The sequence below is a fragment of the Phaenicophaeus curvirostris genome, chromosome 1, assembly GCF_032191515.1.
Source record: "Phaenicophaeus curvirostris isolate KB17595 chromosome 1, BPBGC_Pcur_1.0, whole genome shotgun sequence".
NCBI lineage: Eukaryota > Metazoa > Chordata > Aves > Cuculiformes > Cuculidae > Phaenicophaeus > Phaenicophaeus curvirostris.
The window spans coordinates 24,258,374-24,280,750 of NC_091392.1; the positions used below are offsets into that span (position 1 = coordinate 24,258,374).

Sequence of the window (22,377 nt, forward strand, 5' to 3'; positions counted from 1 at the left end):
GGCTCAGTGCTGGGTCCAGCCCTGTTCAATGTCTTCATCAATGATCTGGATGAAGGCATCGAGTGCACCCTTAGCAAGTTTGCGGACGACACTAAGCTGGGTGGAAGTGTCGATCTGCTGGAGGGTAGAGAAGCTCTGCAAAGGGATCTGGACAGGCTGGACCACTGGGCAGAGTCCAATGGCATGAGGTTTAACAAGGCCAAATGGCGGGTCCTGCACTTGGGGCACAACAACCCTATGCAGTGCTACAGACTGGGAGAAGTCTGTCTAGAAAGCTGCCTGGAGGAGAGGGACCTGGGTGTTGGTTGACAACCGACTGAATATGAGCCAGCAGTATGCCCAGGTGGCCAAGAAGGCCAATGGCATCTTGGCTTGGATCAGAAACGGCGTGACCAGCAGGTCCAGGGAGGTTATTCTCCCTCTGTACTTGGCACTGGTGAGACCGCTCCTCGAATCCTGTGTTCAGTTCTGGGCCCCTCCCCACAAGAAGGATGTTGAGGCTCTGGAGAGAGTCCAGAGAAGAGCAACAAAGCTGGTGAAGGGGCTGGAGAACAGGCGTTATGAGGAGCGGCTGAGAGAGCTGGGGTTGTTTAGCCTGGAGAAGAGGAGGCTGAGGGGAGACCTCATTGCTCTCTACAACTACCTGAAAGGACGTTGTAGAGAGGAGGGTGCTGGCCTCTTCTCCCAAGTGACAGGGGACAGGACAAGAGGGAATGGCCTCAAGCTCCGCCAGGGGAGATTTAGGCTGGACATTAGGAAAAAATTCTTTACAGAAAGGGTCATTGGGCACTGGAACAGGCTGCCCAGGGAGGTGGTTGATTCACCTTCCCTGGAGGTGTTTAAGGCACGGGTGGACGAGGTGCTGAGGGATATGGTTTAGTGTTTGATAGGAACGGTTGGACTCGATGATCCGGTGGGTCTCTTCCAACCTGGTTATTCTGTGATTCTGTGAAAAGGAAAGAAGCAGCCACGGAACTGCAATTCCTTCATTAAAAGATGCCATCTTGCAAGCATAGTTCCATGATGAAAGAACAAAGGAATGGGAAATCATGTTCGGAAATCCATAAGCCTGCTGAACAAAATAGACATGGAGAGAAAGGGGTCTCTCCAGGCACTTGGAGATGTCCAGAGTTAATCCAATTAAAGCACATGTGAAACATCTTTCTTCATAAAATCTAGACACCATGGCAGAACCACCCTTTTCATGATATAATGTCTTCCCCTTGTTTAGATGTCCCCTGACCCTCCTCCATTCTGTTTGACTGCACCTAAAAAAAGCAATCTAAACAAACCATTTAAAATATTTACTTTCCTTTATAACACTGTCAATATACAGACAAAAGAGGTTACTGTGTGACAGCACCCCCACTGCTATGCTTCAGAGGAAACCTTGCAACTGCTGTCAAATGTCACGAATAAAAATGGGCTCTGAAGCAAGAAAATCCTAGAGCCCTTCACAACTCCCACTGCACAGGACAACTCCTTCCTCCTTCATTAATCAATCCCCACTCATTCTGAGAAGTGAAAGCTGTACATTAGGAGAATATTCACATCAGGTGGAGACTGCAAATAAAGAACAGGTAAAAGAGAAGACAGGCATTACCTGTTTTTCTATCTCTGTACTTCTCCTGAAAGAGGAAAAACTTAGGAAATTAAATGTTTTACCTTCACAGAAAAGTATTTCTTCTTGGGTGGATGCCAGACAGTGGCAGATGAATGAATGAATGCTCGCAGAGGTGTTAAGGATGTCACAAGCACATATGCTTTCATGATGACAGAAAATTCTTGACCTTTAAGGATGTCCTTGTGGTCTGATAATGATGATATCTGATTCCTGGAAAGTAATAAGAATACATAGCATTAATAAAGTGCTTTTGCAAATGAAGAAAATGAGCTATAAGAAAAGAGTGAAATAGCAAAATAAGTGGGAATAGGAAATTAACCTTTCCTCCCCTGAGTTAAACAACATGATAGATGAATCCAAGCAGGCTGGAATAAAGCTTTATGTCAATTCCTTTTATTGCTTTCAGTATTTTAAAATGTTAATTTCTATACATAGAAAGTAACTATGTTAAGAGGGAGTTCTGTTTGAGAGCACATATAAGTAAATGCATTGTGGGCATGTTGTAATTGTTGCAAACCCAGGATATTCAGAGTAAAGGTAAATAAATTATAGAAATCCAAGCAGCTTAAATAACAGCGGCACATACTCAAGGTACCCAAATTTAACACTGATTTGTAGTGAATTCAGAAAAAAAGACAAATTGTGGAAAGACTGTGCTATTGTTATCACTTTCTTCAGTGTAATATAGGGACATAAACATGCGGTATTGCATGTTTTCTCTAATGGAAGCCATGAACTATGATTCCAAACATTATGAGTGACTATGACACCTAGAAATAACCCATGATAAATCAGTGAAACGTAAAATGGTTATGCAAGCTAACTTTGTCTAGGAAGTGACATGGCTCTCTAGATACTAGTGTACAGCTCCCATAGTCCACAAAAATAGAATCAGCCATAGAAACAATACAGGGGGAAAAAAAAAAAACCCAAGGAAAAAACCCTACTTTTTAGAAGCTTACTTGGGGAAATATCAGCTATACTTGGGCATATTTGCAAATGTGATTGTTATTCTGCCTGTTAAAATCTCTGAGTATCAATCTACCTCACAGCAAATGCAGTGAGAAAATGACTATATAAATTAGGCATTTCTGATACTGGTTACTGGTGAAAGACACAGGGGTCTCCTTCCTTTTCTGTGTAATCTTTGGCAATACATGGTCTTTCCAGACCCTAATTCTGCTATCTGTTAAAGAAGTCTAATAACATCTATCTTCAAGAGACTTTTTTTCTCCCCTTTGCAGAATGGTAGGGCCTCAGAGCATAAAATTTGTGAGATACTTTAACATAGGACACAACGCTTGGACAGTCAATTCTCAAGTACTTCTTAGTTCTTCACTTAAAGGAGGGTCTCTGTGCAAGGTACTACACAAGTGTGGCTATTGTAGGGGCAAGACAGGGATGAGAGCAGGAAATAGCTCAACCATCATAAGATCTAAATATTCAGGGGTGTCTCTGGGTCTGTATTTATCTGTGCAGGTGTTTCAACGCCCTTAACGTAAAGACTTAGCTATTTGCACACAAAACATATGAAAGCTTGGCTAGTATAAAAACAAACATTATGCAAGTATAAGAGATACAATACATCCAAGTTCTCCATCTGCTGCGGTCTCCTTTCTTACTACATTTTGTGTCCCTGACTCCCAACTAAAAGCATGATGAAGCACTCGCAGTTTCCAAGGGTGGAGTTTGTATCAGCTTACAGCTGTGCGCTCATGCTCTGCTTCCACCAGTACCGCAGATGGGCAGTACGTGTCTTGTCAGTGTTTTCACCGCCCCGGGACATGTTTCTTGCAGTGCTGGCTCTTGACAGCCCAGGCTGGCTGGAGCACCCTGGAGTGATTATTGGGAGCTGCAGGTCTGAAAAAAGTAATAGAGGGTAAGAAAGATTGTCAGCAGAGCGTTGAAAGTAGCAGTCAGCTCCTATTGTTAAGGATAAAATGTGTAAAACACAATAGGTAGAGAGGAGCTACCAGCCTCAGCTAGATGTAAAATAACAAATTCTGAGACTATAATCCATTTTGGCTCTTCTAGCAGAGAGCTTTACATCTACCACATACATCCCCCCCGCCCCAAGCTGCAACCTCAGGGGCTTAGCTGCTTCTCCCACGTTATAGGTGAGTGCAAACAAAATGCATCCTTTCCTCTTTTTCTAAACAGAAATCCTTCATTTAAATATGGAATGTTAAAACTTTGTTTCTCACGTAGCCCTAATTACAATTAATGGGGATATTTATTTGGCTAAAGACCAAGGGACTTTGCCACTGTAATCACACAGATAGCTCAGTAAATAACCACATGTCCTTGTATTTAGGTCTACCATTTAAGGCTACATTTTTTAGTTACTGTATGGGAGGCTTAGTTCTGTCACTGAACACAGTGGGAGAAGGATTGATGTGCCAGAGTTCTCAAGATTACTGAGGCATGTGACGATTAATAGTAATCAAAATATTGTGATGTGAGATCAGTCGACAGGTGGGATTATTTACTACTTTTACTATTCTTATAAAAAGGCATAGAGCTCTTACATTATGTCATTATTTCATGTAGTGTGATTTTCATTAATTCTAATAGAACTCACATTTCAAGAACTTAAGTAACAGTCAGGGAAAGGTCAAGCTGTTCACATTATTTGCAAACTTATTACTTATCTTTTTAATGACATACAACATCATGCAAATGTAAAGAATTTATTTGTATAGCTTCTCATGTAAAGTGTGCATTCAACTATGGTACATGGAATCAAAAATAAAACTGAAGTTGTATTTCTGGTAATGAGCTGTGAGCAGATATCTAAGGAAAAAGACTATTCATTTTCATACAGATCCTGTTAAAATGACATTGTGATTGTCTAAGTTTACTGTCTGTTCATCAGATCAGCTCAAGTCAGCCTACCAAGCTCAAGTGGGATCTAAAACTCAGCTGGTCCTTTGACTTACCTGCACATTTTTCCAGGATTAAAGGCTTTACTAATCAAAACCAAGTACTTATTAATGTAGCATCTCATGTTCAGATTATATTCTCACAGACATGTTTGTGTTTTGTTATGCATTATAACTGATTTAGACTTTGTAAGTGACTACCTGTTTGCTGATGGTACAGAGACAAACAGACTACTGAAGGGGGCCTACAAGAAAGCTGGTGAGGGACTGTTTGCAAAGGCTTGTACTGATGGGATTAGGGGCAATGGCTATAAACTAGAAATGGGCAGATTTAGACTAGACATAAGGAAGAATTTCTTCACTGCGACAGTGGTGAGGCACTGGCACAGGTCACCAAGGGAAGTTGTGGTTGCCCCATCCCTGGAGGTATTTACGGCCAGGCTGGATGGGACCTTGGGCAGCCTGATCTAGTGGGATGTGTCCCTGCTCATAGCAGGGAGTTGGAACTGGATGATCTTTAAGGTCCCTTCCAACCCAAACTATTCTATGATTCTATGATTTCCACCCTGTAAAGAGACAATTGCATTTCACCACTGCAGTTTGCAATGTTCCTGCTGCAACTACTCCTGTGCATCATATTAGTTACCTAACTGAAGTGTCTGTATTAGCAAAATAGTTCTTAAGCTTTGTCTTTAGGTAATGAAGAGTGTGTGTGTGTGTGAGAGAGAGAGAGAGAGAGAGAGAGAGAGAGAGAGAGGACTAAGTCAAATGCTGGTACTGAACTTCTATCCCAGAGGTCTATTGTTTTCATTGACTACACAGGAAAACTGAGCTACTTACTTGCAGCTGCAAATATTACTCAGAGTGTAAAGCTTGATCATACAGCTTTGGTATTCAGGCAAACCCAGAATTATTGGAACACATAAAGGCCTTCTGTAGTGCACAAATATCTTCAGAGATCTTCTTCTTATTTATCCTTACATTGGTAAAAAGTCAAAACTCAGCCCTCCACTGTTGCAATTGCCTATGTAGTTATCACATCAAGCCTTGTTCCTCTGTAACTTGGTATTTTAATGCACCCATCAGGAGCAGACCAATGCTGTCATACTCTGGTGTTTAAATCTCTTGGCCTAGATCTTATAACAGTGATATTCTGATCTGTTGACCATGAGTGGGATCAAAGTCACACAAAACCCAATGAAGCCTATGAGAGTAATCCAATCTACCCCCTTCCCAACGCTGCCTATGTTATCCTATCTTCATGGCTACAGCACTCAGCTGAAAGGAGGCAGAACTGTGCTTCCAGACCAAACTACTGGATAGAAGATCCTTAGTATTGCCCTAAGTCATTGCAAAATACCTCTTTCTCTATATATAAACAAAAAATAAAAAAAAAAAACAAAAAAAGGAAAGTTGCTGCATCTTAAGTGTCAGAGTGTTGGTGATGAGCATAGACAACAAGGGACAATGCTTGTAAATTATTCCTCATACTACAGAATATCCTGTTTGTACGGTGTCTTATACACCTCTGTTGGTTTGTGTTAGCATCTGGGAGAAAGCCCATCACAAGGTGGCTGGAAGAAGGAGAAAGGGGAGCGAGACTGCCCCCAGGCATTTATACTTTTGAGATGATACACAGCATGCACACCCTCAGACAGACTTAAGTAGGGTATGACAGTCCCTCACTTTGGTAAATCTGCTCTTAGTAATCAATGAATACAGCTATAGTAATAAAGAGACATCACTAACACTTAACTGCAACACACTCAGCTGCATCAGTCCTCATGGCAACTCCTCACCTGCTCTTACACTCAAAAGCAGTAAAAGTGTTTATTAGAGCTGTAAATTTGTTAATCAACATTATAATCAATGAGAATTAGCCTAAATTGCCTTTACTTTTTGCAGTAATTGCCATGTTTTCCCATCTTGAAATCACTCTAGAAGCTGTTGTTAATTAACCAGTCCTTTTGAAGTATGTAAATAACACCAACAATTTATAATAGAAGAGGTGAGGCAGGCTCAGCATTTGATATGTGTCAGGTAGCTTGGGAAACCAAGTTAGAAAGAGTCTTAGCATCCTCGCGTCATGTCCAGATTATATTGCCTACTTCAAAAATCCAAATCTTAATATCAGTAATTTTTGTAGCAGACTCTTAAGATCAAATGGGGAAAAAAAGAGACATAAACCATAAAAGAACATTTTCCCTTCATGGGTAGGGACACCTCCCACTGGATCAGGCTGCCCCAGGCCCCATCCAGCCTGGCCTTGACCACTGCCAGGGATTATCAAACACATCTGTACCTGTTCACTACCAAATCATATCCCTAAGCACTTCATCTACCCATCTTTTAAATACCTTCAGGGATGGTGACTCAGCTACCTCTCTGGGTGGCCTGTTCCACTGCTTGATAACCCTTTCTGTGAAGAATTTTTTCCTAATGTCCAATCTGAACCTCCCTAGTGCAGTTTGAGGCCTTTCCCTCTCATCGTATCACAAAGGACCTGTAGCCAGATACTTGCTTTCACTTTAAAAAATTCTTCACTTCCTCAAAATTCTGGCTTGAAGAAGGTTTTTATATGCTGATGTTTCTGAAATGATGCCATTGAAAACACTAACAAACAGCATCACTTTACCTCTGCCTAGAGTGTTCTTTGTGATACCATTTTCATGGGTAAGGATGCCACTACAAGTCTCAGCTGAATTCACACACTAACCCTCTAACCACAACAATGGGTGAAACATAGAACTGAGATGTAAGAACAGCTAGAGGAGATGAAAAGGAGGTATGAGATCCACAAAAGCAAGTCAACACCTCTAGATCAAAAAAATTAAACACCTCTTTGTCACATGAGCTGGTGGTAGATATTGTTCTGTCAACTGCAATCTCTCAGAGTACCAGAGTCAAACAGATGAGTTGACAGCAACAATTGATACTTAATGCAGCAGTTACACTGACACCTAACGAGGCCTTTCAAGTATTTTACACAGCTATGAATTCTTGCTTCCATTCTCCCCTTATCCAGCTCCCACGTTATTTACTTGTCTTTGGCTCAGAGTTCTAAAGTGTAACATGAGATTCAATGCACACACAATAAAGAACCGCTGATTTAAGAGTTATGATGTGTGGCTGAGCAAAAGGTTTACCAATAGCTAGAAGAACATTTGGACAAATTAAGACTTCCAGAAGCAGAACCAGGTCAGGGTTGACATGGCTGCAGCCACATTAAGCAGTGGTAAATGGAACATATGGGTTAATGTTAACATCTGGTAATCTGCTAAAGTAAGGAATTCAGCAGGAGAAGACCCTACTGGTTGAATGAATTGAGTAACACTCAATAAAAATAATAGGAAACAGAAGATGAATGAGAACGTGTCCTCTTTATCCTTCCTTTCATGTTGTTCTTTGATGTTACAAGGAGGGTTGATATGGTTTTGTTTGTTGATTCTTTATACTTCGTACAAGAACTATTAGGCTATGTTTTACACACTTCAAACACGTAACAAGGGATTAAGACTATTGCCCATCAACTTTCAGATCATCAGAAACATTTCAAGGGCAATTGAATCACCTTGGGAGCCCTTGGTTGTTTAATGAAGCACAAAGCTAGAGATGTAATGAAACTGCAACTAGGGTGTTGTGCTTTGTTCTAAGCCCAACACGTTGTTCATTTCTTTCAAAAAGGACATCATAACCTCAGTACATTTGTACTTGCAGAGTCTTCATTCAGTTGCTTTTCTTTTTAGCAGGGAAAACAACACTTTAGAACATGAAAGTACATTAATCCTGAAAGTGTATAGGAGATTTTCCATCTGCATAGAAGCCTTCTGGATTTCTTCCTAGATTTTAACACTGATAGTCTGTCTCTAGCAGGAGCCTGAATTCTCTCACACAGGAAAAAAGAAGAATGATAGTCATGTCACATTGTTTCTGAGTAGTTTCTGCAGCACAATATTCACGGAGGAGCAATAACAGGTCATCTTTGTCAGCCTTGCAGATTTGGTCTCTGACAGGGTATCTCAGTGAGTTAGAAGAACTTTGTATCGCATCCTGTGCTGGAATCATCCATCTGCCTGGCCTGAGTGGGCTGCTGGAGCACAAAGAGCACATTTCTGATACAGACCAGGCGAGCTACAACATGGTCATATTCTAGTATTTACAGCTGGGCAATTTTCCAGACTTTGTAGGTTAGAAAGGTTAAATAGCTGCAAAAGGTGCTTCACATCAGGAGATGCTTAAAAATTTTCATAGAGAGTCTTAGGCAGACTTCTGGGAACCTCCAGGAATACGGGATTTTGATCAAAACAAAGCCTACTCTCCAGTACCTTTTGTTCAGTCAAATATAGCAGGCTGCTTAAAGCTGCATAACCATGAAAGCAATGAGCATTAAAAACACATTTTTTTTTTTAATATTTCAGTGTTGATTTTGGAGGATGGATGATTTCAGTTGAACTATTGCCGTTACTTGCCTTGAGGTTATTACAGGCTTGTCACAGAAAGCAGACCTATTCTATTTAATTGCCTCCTGTTAGCCATTTGACCTATTGGATAAAAAGACTCTGAAACAAAGATTAGTACTCTCCTATGGCTTGCACATTATGCCCTGAGGTTGCTAAAGAAAGAGAAAAAATCTTTGACACTCAGTTTTATAACCCATGCATTTAGAAAAGGGTGGCTGTGAAACTCAAAGCAGATGCTGAATATCTAAAGGAAACAGGAAGACTAGAAGCAATCCTGGTTCCCAGTGAAATGCAGGAAAATTTCTATTGATTTCATGGAAATATGATTTCTTGCTTGATACTTAGCACTCCTGTGATTTTTTTGACATGTGTTACTGAGTTTCATTTGTGATGTGCACATTGCTGCACGTTCAATAATCTACCCACTATTGACTGTTGAGCTAGCTGCCCTTGAAAGGTTTTCACATTAAAACAATGCAGTGATCCTTCCCTCTGTTATGCAGTTAATCTCAAAGCAACCCACTCTGAATATTTGGAAAGAGACATTTCAAACTACTGGTCATTTCTGGAAATTTAAACTATCTAAATTATGTTTAGTGTAAGAAAAAGTTTACGGTATAGCAAATACAGAGCTTCTTCATTCCTAAAGCATCCTCACATCTAAAAGATACAGGATTTTTTTTCAATAATTTCCAGAATGGCTGCTTCCTCTGTGTGCACCCTTCATACTAGAATTTAAATTTACAGATAAGCCATAAAAAACTCTGGAAGAACCAACTACTGGCTGACTCTTACCTGATTAGAGCCACATCTACAATTCTATACTAGTAACAGCGTAGAATATAGAATAGTACAGGCCAAGTAATTAAATTTGTTTAGCAGGTCTACTTCTTTTCAGCCTCCTCATATTTGCTGTTATTACAGAAGTACATTTTATTCCTATCTGAGATCTGACCCTGTGATAAAACAAAGAAAATCCTGCCCCATGTAGTTTATAACCAAATAAATTCATAAGAATCAAATGTTGATTTTATTGGCCATTCTCAAGGCTCTTAGCAACTTCAGCAGCAGAAAGGTAATAGGCACAAAACTGATCACAACTGGTATGCAGGCATTTATAAGGACCAGCTGGCAAAAAATATGTGTCCGCCTATAAAAAGCATGTTTCTGTCACAGAGATGTCAAATTATTAAAAGATGTCAAATAATTACATTAGAAAATGAATTAATTCTATAATTTCTCTCTTATATAGGTGGCCCCATGGGGCTTTGTTTCCTCCCTTACCCTCATCACCCTTCCTGCTGAGTGTAGAGTAACCCAGCAATGCTGGGGACAGGCAAGGCAGGTTTGCTATGTAGGGGGAGAGGAAAGCTGGAGTGGGGTTATCACAAGACAGTAGACACATCACATAGTAAGAGCACAGTCATACATCTGGACTATCTTGGCTATCCCTTCCAGCAGATTTCATTAGGTTCTTGTCTGTCCCAAGATTTTCCATGTGATAAACACCATTGGCCAGCCCCTAAGGTGACCAAGTGAGCATGCAAAGCTGGTAGACAGTCGTAAAGACTCTGCACTAATGACACTAATAAAATGAAACGCAGAAGGGAGGCATACAACAGAAGTATTAGTTTAAAAAGAATCAATGATGTGCATGAGTAGAGAAAGCAGCTACGCATGGCACAGGCTGGACCCTGGAATTTACGAAGCAAGACAAATGCTTATGCGGAAAGACAAACTACTGTGACTGCTTAGGGAACAACTAAATTAGGGAGCATTTCCACAACTTTATCAGGCAAAACTTTTCAAAGAGACTATTTGTTTTGCATATTCTAGGATGCCTTTCCTGTGCCCTAAACTGAAGGTGGGCAATTCTGCTCACATGGTAAACCTTAGTCTTCTCCATCTCACAGCTGAGAGTAGATGGAGGAGGCAGCCAAGGCCAGTTCTCGGCCCACTAGTGATGAGATACTGAGTAGAAGCAACTGAAATCTCTTTGCCAGTCATTCTCCAACATCAGAGTTTCTAGGTTTGGGTTGCTTGCAGGAAGATTTCATTCACAGATCCCTGCAGCAGCTGCAGCTTTTGCTGATCAGAGCAATAAATGCCAGGAGCCTTCCTTGGTCATTCAATGGCCATGCCAGAACCTCTTCATTGCCCAAGTCCCTTATACTGAGTAGACATCAGGCACCTGATTAAAAACTGGGACAAATGCTTGGCAAAAGCAGGAGTGAAGCCAATCTTTTCACACTGAGCAGCAAGCACTTACCAATGTCCTCTACATTGAATTTTAAGATCCTTTACCATTCTGGCGCGTCATCACAAACCCTCTGCCATGTGTTCCCATCCTCCAGCAACTGCTTTCATCTCTTTCCTTATCTTACTCAATGCAATTTATCCATACACATTACATATTCTCTCTTTTTTTCTCTAAATTCTTCCTTCAGTCTGACTTTCCTAGCATTTTTCTCTTCCCAGTTTCAATCCTGTGTCCTAAAAAGGAGTCATCACTGATATGTGTATATCTTCCCCCTTATATACATAGAACCAATCTGAATTTTCAGAGCGACAAGAATATTTTCCATGAAAGAGACAAAGCAATTGAACAAGCACTGACTTGATATTTTCTACAACTAATTTTTTTCCTGTAGTCTTACAACAGGGATATGAGAAGGGACACACTCTTTTAAATACAACACCTAGCAGCTTAAGGCTTGAAAAACAAAAGAGTAACATTTTTTTTAAAATAACCTTTACCTTCATACCCACTGCTTATCAATATCAACACTGTCATACCCACAGTAAAACCAATAATCCCATCCTCTCAGCCTTGCTGCCTGATATTTCTTTCTGCAACTTAATATGTCTTTAATTAGATTACATAAGTCTTGGAGCAGCAACTTTGTGTTTTCACTTTTACAGGAAATTGCTTGGCTCCTTGCAGGGCTGACTAGATGACACACAGTAATATTAAACCAACTGACCCTCTTCAACAGGAATTGCAGAGAAGCACTGTTGGCTCAAACATGCAAGAATGAAAGTACATAACTGATTTGAAAGGAAATCAACTCTTCTGTGGAGGAAATACTGATGAAAACCCTTCTTCCCCTGGATAATTTTAAAATTGAATATAAAATAAATCCTGATAATTGTCAACTTTGCTGTTGTTGAGAAGAAAGGATGCAAGAGGATGCAAGAAAAAGAAAGAAGTGGAAAGAGCTGGCTTTATTAGAAGAATGGATGAGAAGGAGAGGATCTAAAATCTTGGCTATACATAGAAGTTTGATTTAACTTACTCCTTTTTTGCCCTCTAAACTTGAAATCAAATAATTTACTCTTCTGATTCTAATTTCATCTTCTGTGGGTGAATTTTATTGATATTAAATTAGATGTCACATATCAGCAATCCTGAATGGGATCCATCTCTGGATCAAGACACTTGCACTTTAAGGTCTGGTCGATATACAGAGAACTCCCTGTGTGCCAGAATCTGTTCCCATTTCAATTAGTGGGCATCAATGCAATCTATAGTCAGTGCAGAGCAATTGAGGAAACCCTGAATTATGCTGGATCTAAAGGCTCTTTTGGGCTTGTTCACTCTAAACTCTACTTCTGTTGATTTTGGGATCTCATAGAACAAGTGTTACCTTTAGGTGTCCACACACAGACGTTTATTGCCTACTAGGACACCATAGGATATCCCTCTGAGCCTCCAGCTGCTGGGCCAGAAAGACATGGCCTCAAGTTGCATCAAGGAGATTCAGATTAAACATCAGGAAAAACTTCACAGAAAGGATTATCAGGTACTGGAACAGGCTGCCCAGGGAGGTGGTTGAGTCACCATCCCTGGGGGTATTTAAAAGATGGGCAGATTTAGTGCTCAGGGAGATGGTTTGGCAGTGGACAGGTAGGGTTGGACTCGATGATCTCAGAGGTCTTTTCCAACCAAGGGATTCTATGATTCTTTGATGCTAAAACATAGTCTCTGTGCCAAATCTGCCCATCCTACTGGATTACCCAGGGTGTCTCAAGTGGCATGAGACCCCTGTGGTGTAACAGCTAACTCAACCCCCAAGGGTTAGACTTTTCTCTGTATGACAGTCCTTCAGCAATCTGCTAAAGTAAACCCCCATTACTGGGTGTGTAGGAATCTCAGACCCCAGCAGCTGGGTGCACATAGTACATTAACTTCAGGGGGATATTGGCATCAGTCAGAAGGGCTTTTCTCTTTGCCAGGAAAGCACTAATAATACAGGTATGGAATAACATGCTTGCAAATGGCTCTCCCCTAGAGAGGAGAAAAACTGGACCATTTAACAGACCACATACACAAAATGTCTTGTAACACAGTTTATGGGTGTCAGTGATAATCTGCATATTTAAGGGAAAAGCTCTGTGGGCAATGAATGCCTCTTGCATTTGTGGTTTTGTGGTAGCAAAATAATAAAACTGCTGCAATTGGCCTTTCTCCAAGTAGTAGGGCAAACCACTGTTTTTTAAAGGCATTTTGTTACAACATGACTAGGAACTACCAGTTTCTGGAGACCTTGAAGTTTTTCGAAATCTACTGAGATTTGTCTGAAACTGGTACTATATCAGAATACTTTCTAATTCATTCTTCGGTGCAAGCGAACCAAGGCGCCAGGCATCACTGAAGACACATTTAAATCTCAGCCAAAGGAGAATATGTGTGTATCGCTTACCTGGTGTAATATGACTTCACAATAGAGGACTTCCATGGGACCTGGATAGATGTTCCTTATACTGCATGTTCCTTACACTGCATGTTCCTTATGATCAGTTTTGACAATTTACAGCACCAGGAAAATGGAAATTTGCAATTTAAGCTGACCTTCAACATATAGTTCTTTAAGGGAAACATTTCACATAAGTTTAAAAAATAGATCAATCTTTAAATGAAACAGTAAAAATATAAAAAGGGGAAATGTGATATGCTTAGGTTAGGAACCACCCAACCTCAACTTTAGTAAAGCATCCAGGTGTCATATATTTAACCTAAGGTACTTGTCTAGACTTCATTTGCAGTCAGTATCTGCAGAGGGTAATTCAACACACCTATTTTAAACACATAGTTAGGATAAAATGAAGTGATGTTTGAAGGTGCCCCTCTCTCCCCACTAGATTAAGGGGAAGACTGGAATACTGATGCAGAAAATTCCTGACTTCCAAATGCTTAAATGAGATGTCATGAATCCTTTTCTTATACGCTAAATATAGTATATACACAAAAGGTGAAAGGGAAAAGAGAGGAGAGGGAGAGGAGAGGGAGAGGAGAGGGAGAGGAGAGGGAGAGGAGAGGGAGAGGAGAGGAGAGGATATGGTGCACAACAGTTTTTTCCAGTTTCTATTCAAGGCTGAATTTCACCCATATTAAATTGGAATTCTTTGGCAACTGGCCCATAACCTTTAAACTTTTCTGGTTGATGATCTTAATACACAAAGGCTTTTTATCAGTAAACTATGTTTGGATGGGAACCAAACTCCAACTTCTACTCCTTCTCCATGCCACAACATTTTTGTAAAGCTGAACAAACATATTACAGTGAACCCAGGGCTTCAAAGTATAAATACCAATATACTGTATTAACACAAAACAGTCCAAAAATAAGACATTTACAGCCAAATTAATTCTGTAGTATGCAATAGCTAAATGATGCAATATCTTTACCTGAAAAGATACTGCACAACAGTAATTTGTATTAAAGTGGTATCTGAAATGGATTATCATTCTCGTTTCATTTTTTTTTCCACCTATGCATTCATGACTATAAATAAAAAGGAATTGTAAGCCTGACAGTATCATTTCAGTGACTTCCTCTGGTAACTATTAGATGACCATCACCACATATGCAGATTTGAAGAAATTAGGTTACCTGGAAAGGCTTTAGTTATCTGGCATAACCCCTCTTTTCTGCAAAGGAAATGCTGGATTTCTGGGAGTAGGTTTACCTGCATGTAAAAAGAGAAGCTTTGATGATGTTATTCAGAAAAGTGCCCTTTTTCCTGAAGCTTTCAATGGATTTGTGTTTAATTTATCAGGGACACCTCATGCACAAAACTCCTGTTGGTGTCAAAAGGAACTGCAACTTTGCTCTCCCTGCAGCATGGGATAATGAAGTTAAAATGTGAGCTCTTCCTCCACAAACATCACGAACCAAAATTTTAGACTTGCAGCTCTCCTTGTTTGCTGAGTTTTCACCCCTTTCCTGTCCCTCTTTTCAGTTTCTGTAGCTTCTTTGTTCTTTGCCACTTATCAATCACTGTCTCTCACAGCATGGAAATAGCCTATGCCCCTTGAATTGCTGTCCTTGAAGAATAGTTGTAAATTAATGTAGCTAAACCACATCCAGGCTCTGCAACAAAGAACTGTGTTGCATTGTGGCATGGGCATGCCAGCAGCAAGTAATGTTAGTCCAATATTTAAAGTTATCCTGAGATATAGACCATCTGTTTTAAGTTCCTGCTGTGCTGCAGACTTCCTGAGAGTACTTGGACAATTCCTTTGATCACCTTATGTCTCAGTTATGCATGTGTGAAACTTCTGGACATTGCACAGCATTGCAAGAATTACTACATTGCACAGCATAGAGGCTCGGAAATGATAATATGGGTAGAATGAGGAAAAAGCAATTTGCCAAATACTGGAGTGTTTTATGATCTGAGATCTGAATCTAAAGCATGTATATTTCTAGTAAAATGGAACCACTATAAAAATTTTTCTGGATACACTTTGATAAGGCATCCAGTCCCTGGAAACTTCAGTGTACATGCTCCTAGCTCTGACTTCTGTGGACAAATGTTTTTTTTCATCCTCGTGAACTACATACCTGAACTAAACCCCTTTTAAAAGCAGCTTTAATTCTCCCAGTCCCTCGGGTCAGAGTTTATGGTTTTGGGTCTTGTTGTAGTTATCTGTGACATTGTACTTGAAATACAAGCCAAACTTCATCCATAGTTTGGTCACATTTTTTCAAACACAGGCCTCTAATGTTTTGGACTGAGAGTAAGGAGATTGCAGTACCAGAGCAAGGAACTCCCGTGAAGGCTCTGAAGGGGGACACTGGTCCAGCTCACACGTTATCAATTGTAGGATCACTATCGCTGTTTGGAGGCATGCCTAAAGTATGTTTACAAAGGAGCAATTTAATTAGATGAAGTTCAGTAGTGATGTAAGATGTGAAGCCTAAATTATCCCAGCTTTATCTTCTGCCTATGCTATTATTCTGAAATATTATATATATTTGTTTCTCTTCGTTTCTAAATTCTCTTTTCCAATAGGGCAAACTGCTTAACTATCCCTTGACATCTGCAAATGCTTTTGCTGCCTGATGTGCTGGTTAAGGGTGGCCAGTAATGCAAAAGTTCATGCTAAAGAACAGAAAAGGAAAATTTGGTAATTTCCAGTATTTACATTGGAATACTTACGACCAAAATAATGTACTATGTCCAAATGAGAAATTGGCTTTGATCATGCATGTGATACAAAGAAGACTGAAATGTTGGTATCTGACATGTATTTCTCAGTAGATAGGAAACTGGAAAAAAACATTTTTATTGCTGTTAAACCCTGCTGTTTCAGTATAAAATGAGCATCAGATAGTTGTTTGTTTTGGTCTTTTTCTAATGAATGTCTCCTTATTCCCACAAAAGACAAAATAATAATCTCATACCTTTTGAAACAACTGTAGATGATGTAAATCATCCATTTGAATGCAGCCAGTATCATCATTTTTTCTGGAAGATAAGCAGATCAAAAGGTCCCAAGGGCTTACACCATCTATCAGGAAAGGAAAAAAGTCCTATTTAAACAAAAAAATACTACAAGCCAGATCCTGAGGAACAGCAAACCACTGGAGCACTAAGAACGTGAACAACTACAGGTGGCAGAAGGGTAAAAGACATATAGACCACTGCAGTTCAAGCTTTACTCAGGTGTTTCACAGTTGTACCTGTTATACCTGCCTACTGATGTTCAGTCCCTTGGTGCCTGATCTGTGTAGCATTAAGTTAGGAAAAAAAATCAATAACATGGTGCTGCTTTAAATTATTTTTTTTATTCTGAACTTCTCAACATACACACTTTCAATCCACATCCACATTTGCAGTATGATCTTCAATTAGAAATTGTACTGTACTCAGCACTAGTGAGACTGCACCTCGAATACTGTGCTCAGTTCTGGGCCCCTCACCACAAGAAGGATGTTGAGGCTCTGGAGCGAGTCCAGAGAAGAGCAACAAAGCTGGTGAAGGGGCTGGAGAACAGGCCTTATGAGGAGTGGCTGAGGGAGCCGGGGTTGTTTAGCCTGGAGAAGAGGAGGCTGAGGGGAGACCTCATTGCTCTCTACAACTACCTGAAAGGAGGTTGTAGAGAGGAGGGTGCTGGCCTCTTCTCCCAAGTGACAGGGGACAAGACAAGAGGGAATGGCCTCAAGCTCCACCAGGGGAGGTTCAGACTGGACATCAGAAAAAAATTTTCATGGAAAGGGTCATTGGACACTGGAACAGGCTGCCCAGGGAGGTAGTTGAGTCACCATCCCCAGAGGCGTTTACAGGAGGGGTGGACGAGGTGCTGAGGGGCGTGGTTTAGTGTTTGATAGGAATGGTTGGACTTGATGATCCTATGGGTCTTTTCCAACCTAATGATTCTGTGATTCTGTGAAATAAAGAACTTCCAAGTAGAAAGGGCAGCCAGAGCAGCTCTACAGCATCCAAAGCAGAGTAAAGCTCTCTGCAGGATAGCTATTTCAGTGGTTGGTTGGTTGGTTCTTTTTCCCTGAGCTGTGAAGATTACATATACTTTATTAAATTTGATGCTACCCATCTGTGATATCTTCCTAATTTCCTTAGATAATCCCCTAAATTGGGTCCCACTGACAGCCTGTAGATATATTTATTTTGGATGATTTCCCTCTCCAAAATGTAATTTTTTCCTATCCCAATAATAATCACAAATTTAAAGCAGGGTGAAGATTTGGTTAAGGAGCTGTAAGACTTAAGTTACATTAAGTACTGTAATGAACTGATTGTGCAGAATGATTGCAGGAGTATGAAAGTAACTATTACATTCTTTATGTTTATAAGTAGTGTGATAAAGATGAAGAGATGAATTTTGAGTTACACTCCATCTGTTACTGTAAAGAATCCTTCAGTTTTGCATTACAAGAACCACTATTATGGGGTGGGTGGGTGTAAAATTAAGGCATATTAAATTTAAGCAAGAGATATTCACTTTATGCTCCTTTGGGAAAGAAAGAAACAAAAAACCTGCAGGTTGAGAAAAATGGCATAGATAGGAAATAAACAAAACGTTAAAGAAACATACAAGCAAATACTTCACTTTAGTGCAAAAGATTGACAGTGTTAACAACCTACTTCATGATCTCAGCAGCTATGTAATTATCAGATAAGCAAGATGTTATGCCTTTGACTAGTAAACACTTTTGAATAAATCATTATAATTACATATGAAGCACAATGCCTAGCTGTGTGCAAATGGAAAGGGAGCTGGAGGAAACTCCATTTCTCAGAAGCAGTTCATTTCCTTCCCTTGTTTATTGTTACACACCCTGGCCAGGAATGAATTAGATCCATAACTCCAAAGGACATGCTGCACTATGTATCATTTGCCTTTAGTACACAACTGAGTGACCAATACAAATGTATTAAAGAGAAGAAAAGGAAGAAGAACCCTCAGATGTAGCATGTTTCTAAGCCAGTGTCTAGGAATCAGAACAGTCAACTGCTAGGAACAATTTTTCAGGAGAGGTTGAATGCCTGCCATTGTTTGTGCTTTCTATTTCGAGTAATTAGACACCTTGCCAGTTATTTCAGTACAGAACAATCAGAACTAAAACATGTCTATTTATAGAAAACAGGAGACTTCCTATTAGAAAAACAATGTACACATAGTGCTGTCTCTCACATTCAGGCTGACAGAGCAGTCTGACTTTTCCTTAAATGTGTCAATGCATTGCTAGTCAACTACACCTGAAAAAATGTTCTTGGAAAACAAAAACAAGAGGGGCATGTGTTACAACAGTAACTTAGTTTTTGAACAGACTCCTCAGTGAACAGATAGCCTAGAAATCACTTGTGTCATTCCTCTCACAGCTTAACTTTTTGTGGAAAATGAACCTCTATGATCATGAGATCATGAGTCTGTCTCTCTTCCACAAATATCATAATTATAAAACTATATTTCAGCTAAAAAGTGTTAGTATTATTAATATTCCAGTAATATCACATGACCTAGGCAAAGGATCCCAAGCTGTCAGGCACTGTGTTTTAACACAGAAGATTCCTTTCACAGAATTTATAACTAAGGTAACGCAAGATACAACATGTGAGCTAAAACAATCTACAATAAAAGAGAAAGGAAGAACAAAAGTGACAGTAATAACACAAGTCATCTGCATGGAAAAACTCATATTTCAAAACATTTTTATAGTTGTTTAATGAAGAAACATTAACAACACCCATATTATTACATCTTCAATACATACACTGTTTTGCTGGATCCCTGTGGACTTCAGAAATGTTTGACAGGACATTTCAGTGCAAAGTTAAAATGGATACTTCATATCTGAACAATTTAACTACTTGCAATACGCATGGAGTTTTTTCCACATAAAGGCCTTTATCTAAAGTTACTGAAATATTGTTTGCCTTATCCAGCAAACCGGTGAGGCAGCAGTAGACCGATTAACAGTTTGAAGTCCCAGCTCCTGGAGATGGTCTCTATTGCTCTGTATTATTTTGCATTTCCAGTGGACAATCAGAAGAAAACTAAATTCTTAAGATGAGACTATGCAACTGTTTGTTTATCTCCTCTCTGAGCACCCTAAAACCTGTTAATTTACCAGCATTAGCGTGTAAGATGACAAGAAACAGCCAACAGTAATTTGTCAAGAACACATCATAATAAACTGATTTCTTCTGACACAGTAACTGATTTAGTGAACAAAGGAAACAGTAGCAGTCAAATTGTTTGACTTTAGTAAGTCTTTAAACCTTGTTTCCACATAATTTACCTATTAGGTGAGTGCATAGAAATTCAAAAAAAAGAAGTCTGCACTACCAATGTGGATTTTTTTTAGCAGAGCCTCAAAGCATATCCCACTGTACATTGAGTTCTGTTCAAATTTCACATTAAAAAAATAAATGATGGACTAGCATGTGCATTTATAAATAGCAAAAAAAAGCCTCAAATAATTATTGAGTTGTTGGCAAAGACTTACTGGGACTGAAAGAGCTGGCTTCCCCTCCTTTAAAATTGCAGTTTGAATTCATTCCATGTCACACAGAATTTTAAATAACAGTGACTGTTTTTTTTTATAATCGTAACCTCATAGACATTAAGAATGTCAATCAAACCTGGATATGAGTGTTATATGCAGGGAACAGGGTAATGTTTCTGCAGTGGTTGGTGTTGGTCATACTTCATCTGTTTGCCAGTTTTGGAAAACAGAGTTTCATGGTTACAAGAAGGAGGTGGGCTTTTGAAGACATTGTACTGAGTATGAGTAGGACAGAGTTAATCCTCTTTCTAGCAGCCCACAGTGTTGTCTTTCTGATTTGTGACCAAACCAGCGTTGACAGTTCACCAATGTTTTAGCTATATGTTTATGCTTGTAGTCAGTGCCTTCTGTGTCTCATTTCGACTTCTGCTGAGTGGCTAGGGTGGGCAGGAGGCTGGGAGGGAACACAGCTGGGAAAATTGACCCCAGCCGGCCAAAGGGATATTCCATACCACACGACACCATCCTCAGAGATAAAACTGGGGTGTAGTCTTTCCAAACCTTCCATTGCTTGGAAGCTGGCTGGGTTTCAATCTGCTGATGAGGGGTGCTTAGTGATTGCTTTTGCATCACTTGTGCATTTTCCCCACCCCTTTTCCCCTACACACTTTAAAAATATCTTTACCTCAACCTATGAGTTTTGCTTGCCTTTTATCTTCCAAATACCTCCCCATCCTACTGCACATGTGGTGAATGAGCAGGTGGTGGGTCCCTAGTCACTGGCTGGGTTCAGCCTACCAGACATTTGAACTACAGGGAAGATCAAAAGAAATATATTTTTAATACTTTTTCTCTAAAGCAAGGTTAAGGTGATAGGAAATGTCTACCCCATGTGTGCTGTTTTCTGGTGGGAAAAAAATAATTTTCTTCATAGTAGCTTGTATGGTGCTATGTTTTGGATTTGTGACCAAAACAGTATTGATAACACAGGGATGTTTTAGCTCTTGCTAAATGGTGCTTACACATCATCAAGGATTTTTTTCTGTTTCTCATGCTACTCGGCCAATGAGGAGGTTAGAGGTGGGCAAGATGTTGGAAGGGGACGCTGCTGTGATAGCTGATCCCAAATGCCTAAAGGGATATCCCAGTCCATATGACATCATGCTCAGAAAAAAACTGTGGGAAGAAGGAGGATGATGAGGGGATGTTCACAGCCATGGCATTAGTCTTCCTAGGTAACTATTACTTGTGGTGGAATCCTGTTTTCCTGGAGATGGTTGCATACATGCCTGTCTGTTGGAAGTAGTGATAAATTCCTTATTTTAATTTGTGCACAAATCCAGATTTAAACAAGACAGAGGAATACATCTTGTAAAATAGGCTTCAGCCCTGCAATGCAGTCAATTTACAGAAGCTATCAGTTTGCTAGTCAAGAGTTTAGTATATAAGAACTACCAGAGTCTGAAAGACGTAACTACTGCCTCACTGCCTGGCTCTGAATTCTAGGCTGGATTTTGTTCCTCCCAGCACCTCAGAGGACAGCAGCATCAGGCAGGCTGTGTGACAAGGTTTGGGGAGGTAGGAATTCTACACCTCTGAAGATCTGAGCCGCACTGATAATGCTCCAGGGAAAAATATCCTTTGAAGACTATTTCTGGTTATGGCAGCTCGGCTGTCTCACTTGTGGGAAGATCAGAATGCCACTTGTTGGACTGAATGCTTTCACTTTGTTAACAATCCAACCTTTTATATGGTTTTGATATCGCTGTTTCATTTATAGGGCTTTCTCTAAAGGAATTTCTCATATCTAGGTGTCCAGGAATTTTCCCCTTAAAGAAGTTATTGGAAATATTTTAATTTTTCTTTTGGTGTGGTGCTTGATAGTCATGAGCTACAACTAATTTGAACTCACTAAGATAGCAATGAAGAAATTATCACTCTGCTGAGTGACGATGTGCAGGGAAAGACATCAAGGTTTCTGATATTTTCTGAACTATTCTGGAAAGCAGCTGTTCACCTGTCTGTTTGCAAATGTGTTGCTGTTTCACGCATCGTACTTCATGCTGCTTGTTGAGACTCTGCTATAACACACAGTTCAGTCCAGTAACCACCTGCTTAGCTAGAAAAATTAGGCTGAAATCTTCTGGCACATT

The 22,377-nt window shown here is 39.9% G+C and overlaps 1 protein-coding gene across 3 annotated transcripts in view; it reads right to left on the minus strand.

The window, feature by feature from the left end:
- The window catches only part of CPED1 (cadherin like and PC-esterase domain containing 1), a 145,610-nt gene that overhangs the window by 94,637 nt on the left and 28,596 nt on the right, over positions 1 to 22,377 (minus strand). For all 3 annotated transcript variants that reach the window (XR_011336836.1, XM_069850682.1, XM_069850692.1), the window contains 4 exons: positions 16,658 to 16,764; positions 14,861 to 14,936; positions 3,328 to 3,484; positions 1,666 to 1,834 (listed from right to left, as the gene is read on the minus strand). Coding sequence is in view for 2 of the 3 variants with exons in the window: in XM_069850682.1 (XP_069706783.1) it covers positions 1,666 to 1,834; positions 3,328 to 3,484; positions 14,861 to 14,936; positions 16,658 to 16,764 (509 nt within the window). In the remaining variant the exon portion in view is untranslated. The remainder of the gene's footprint in view (positions 1 to 1,665; positions 1,835 to 3,327; positions 3,485 to 14,860; positions 14,937 to 16,657; positions 16,765 to 22,377) is intronic.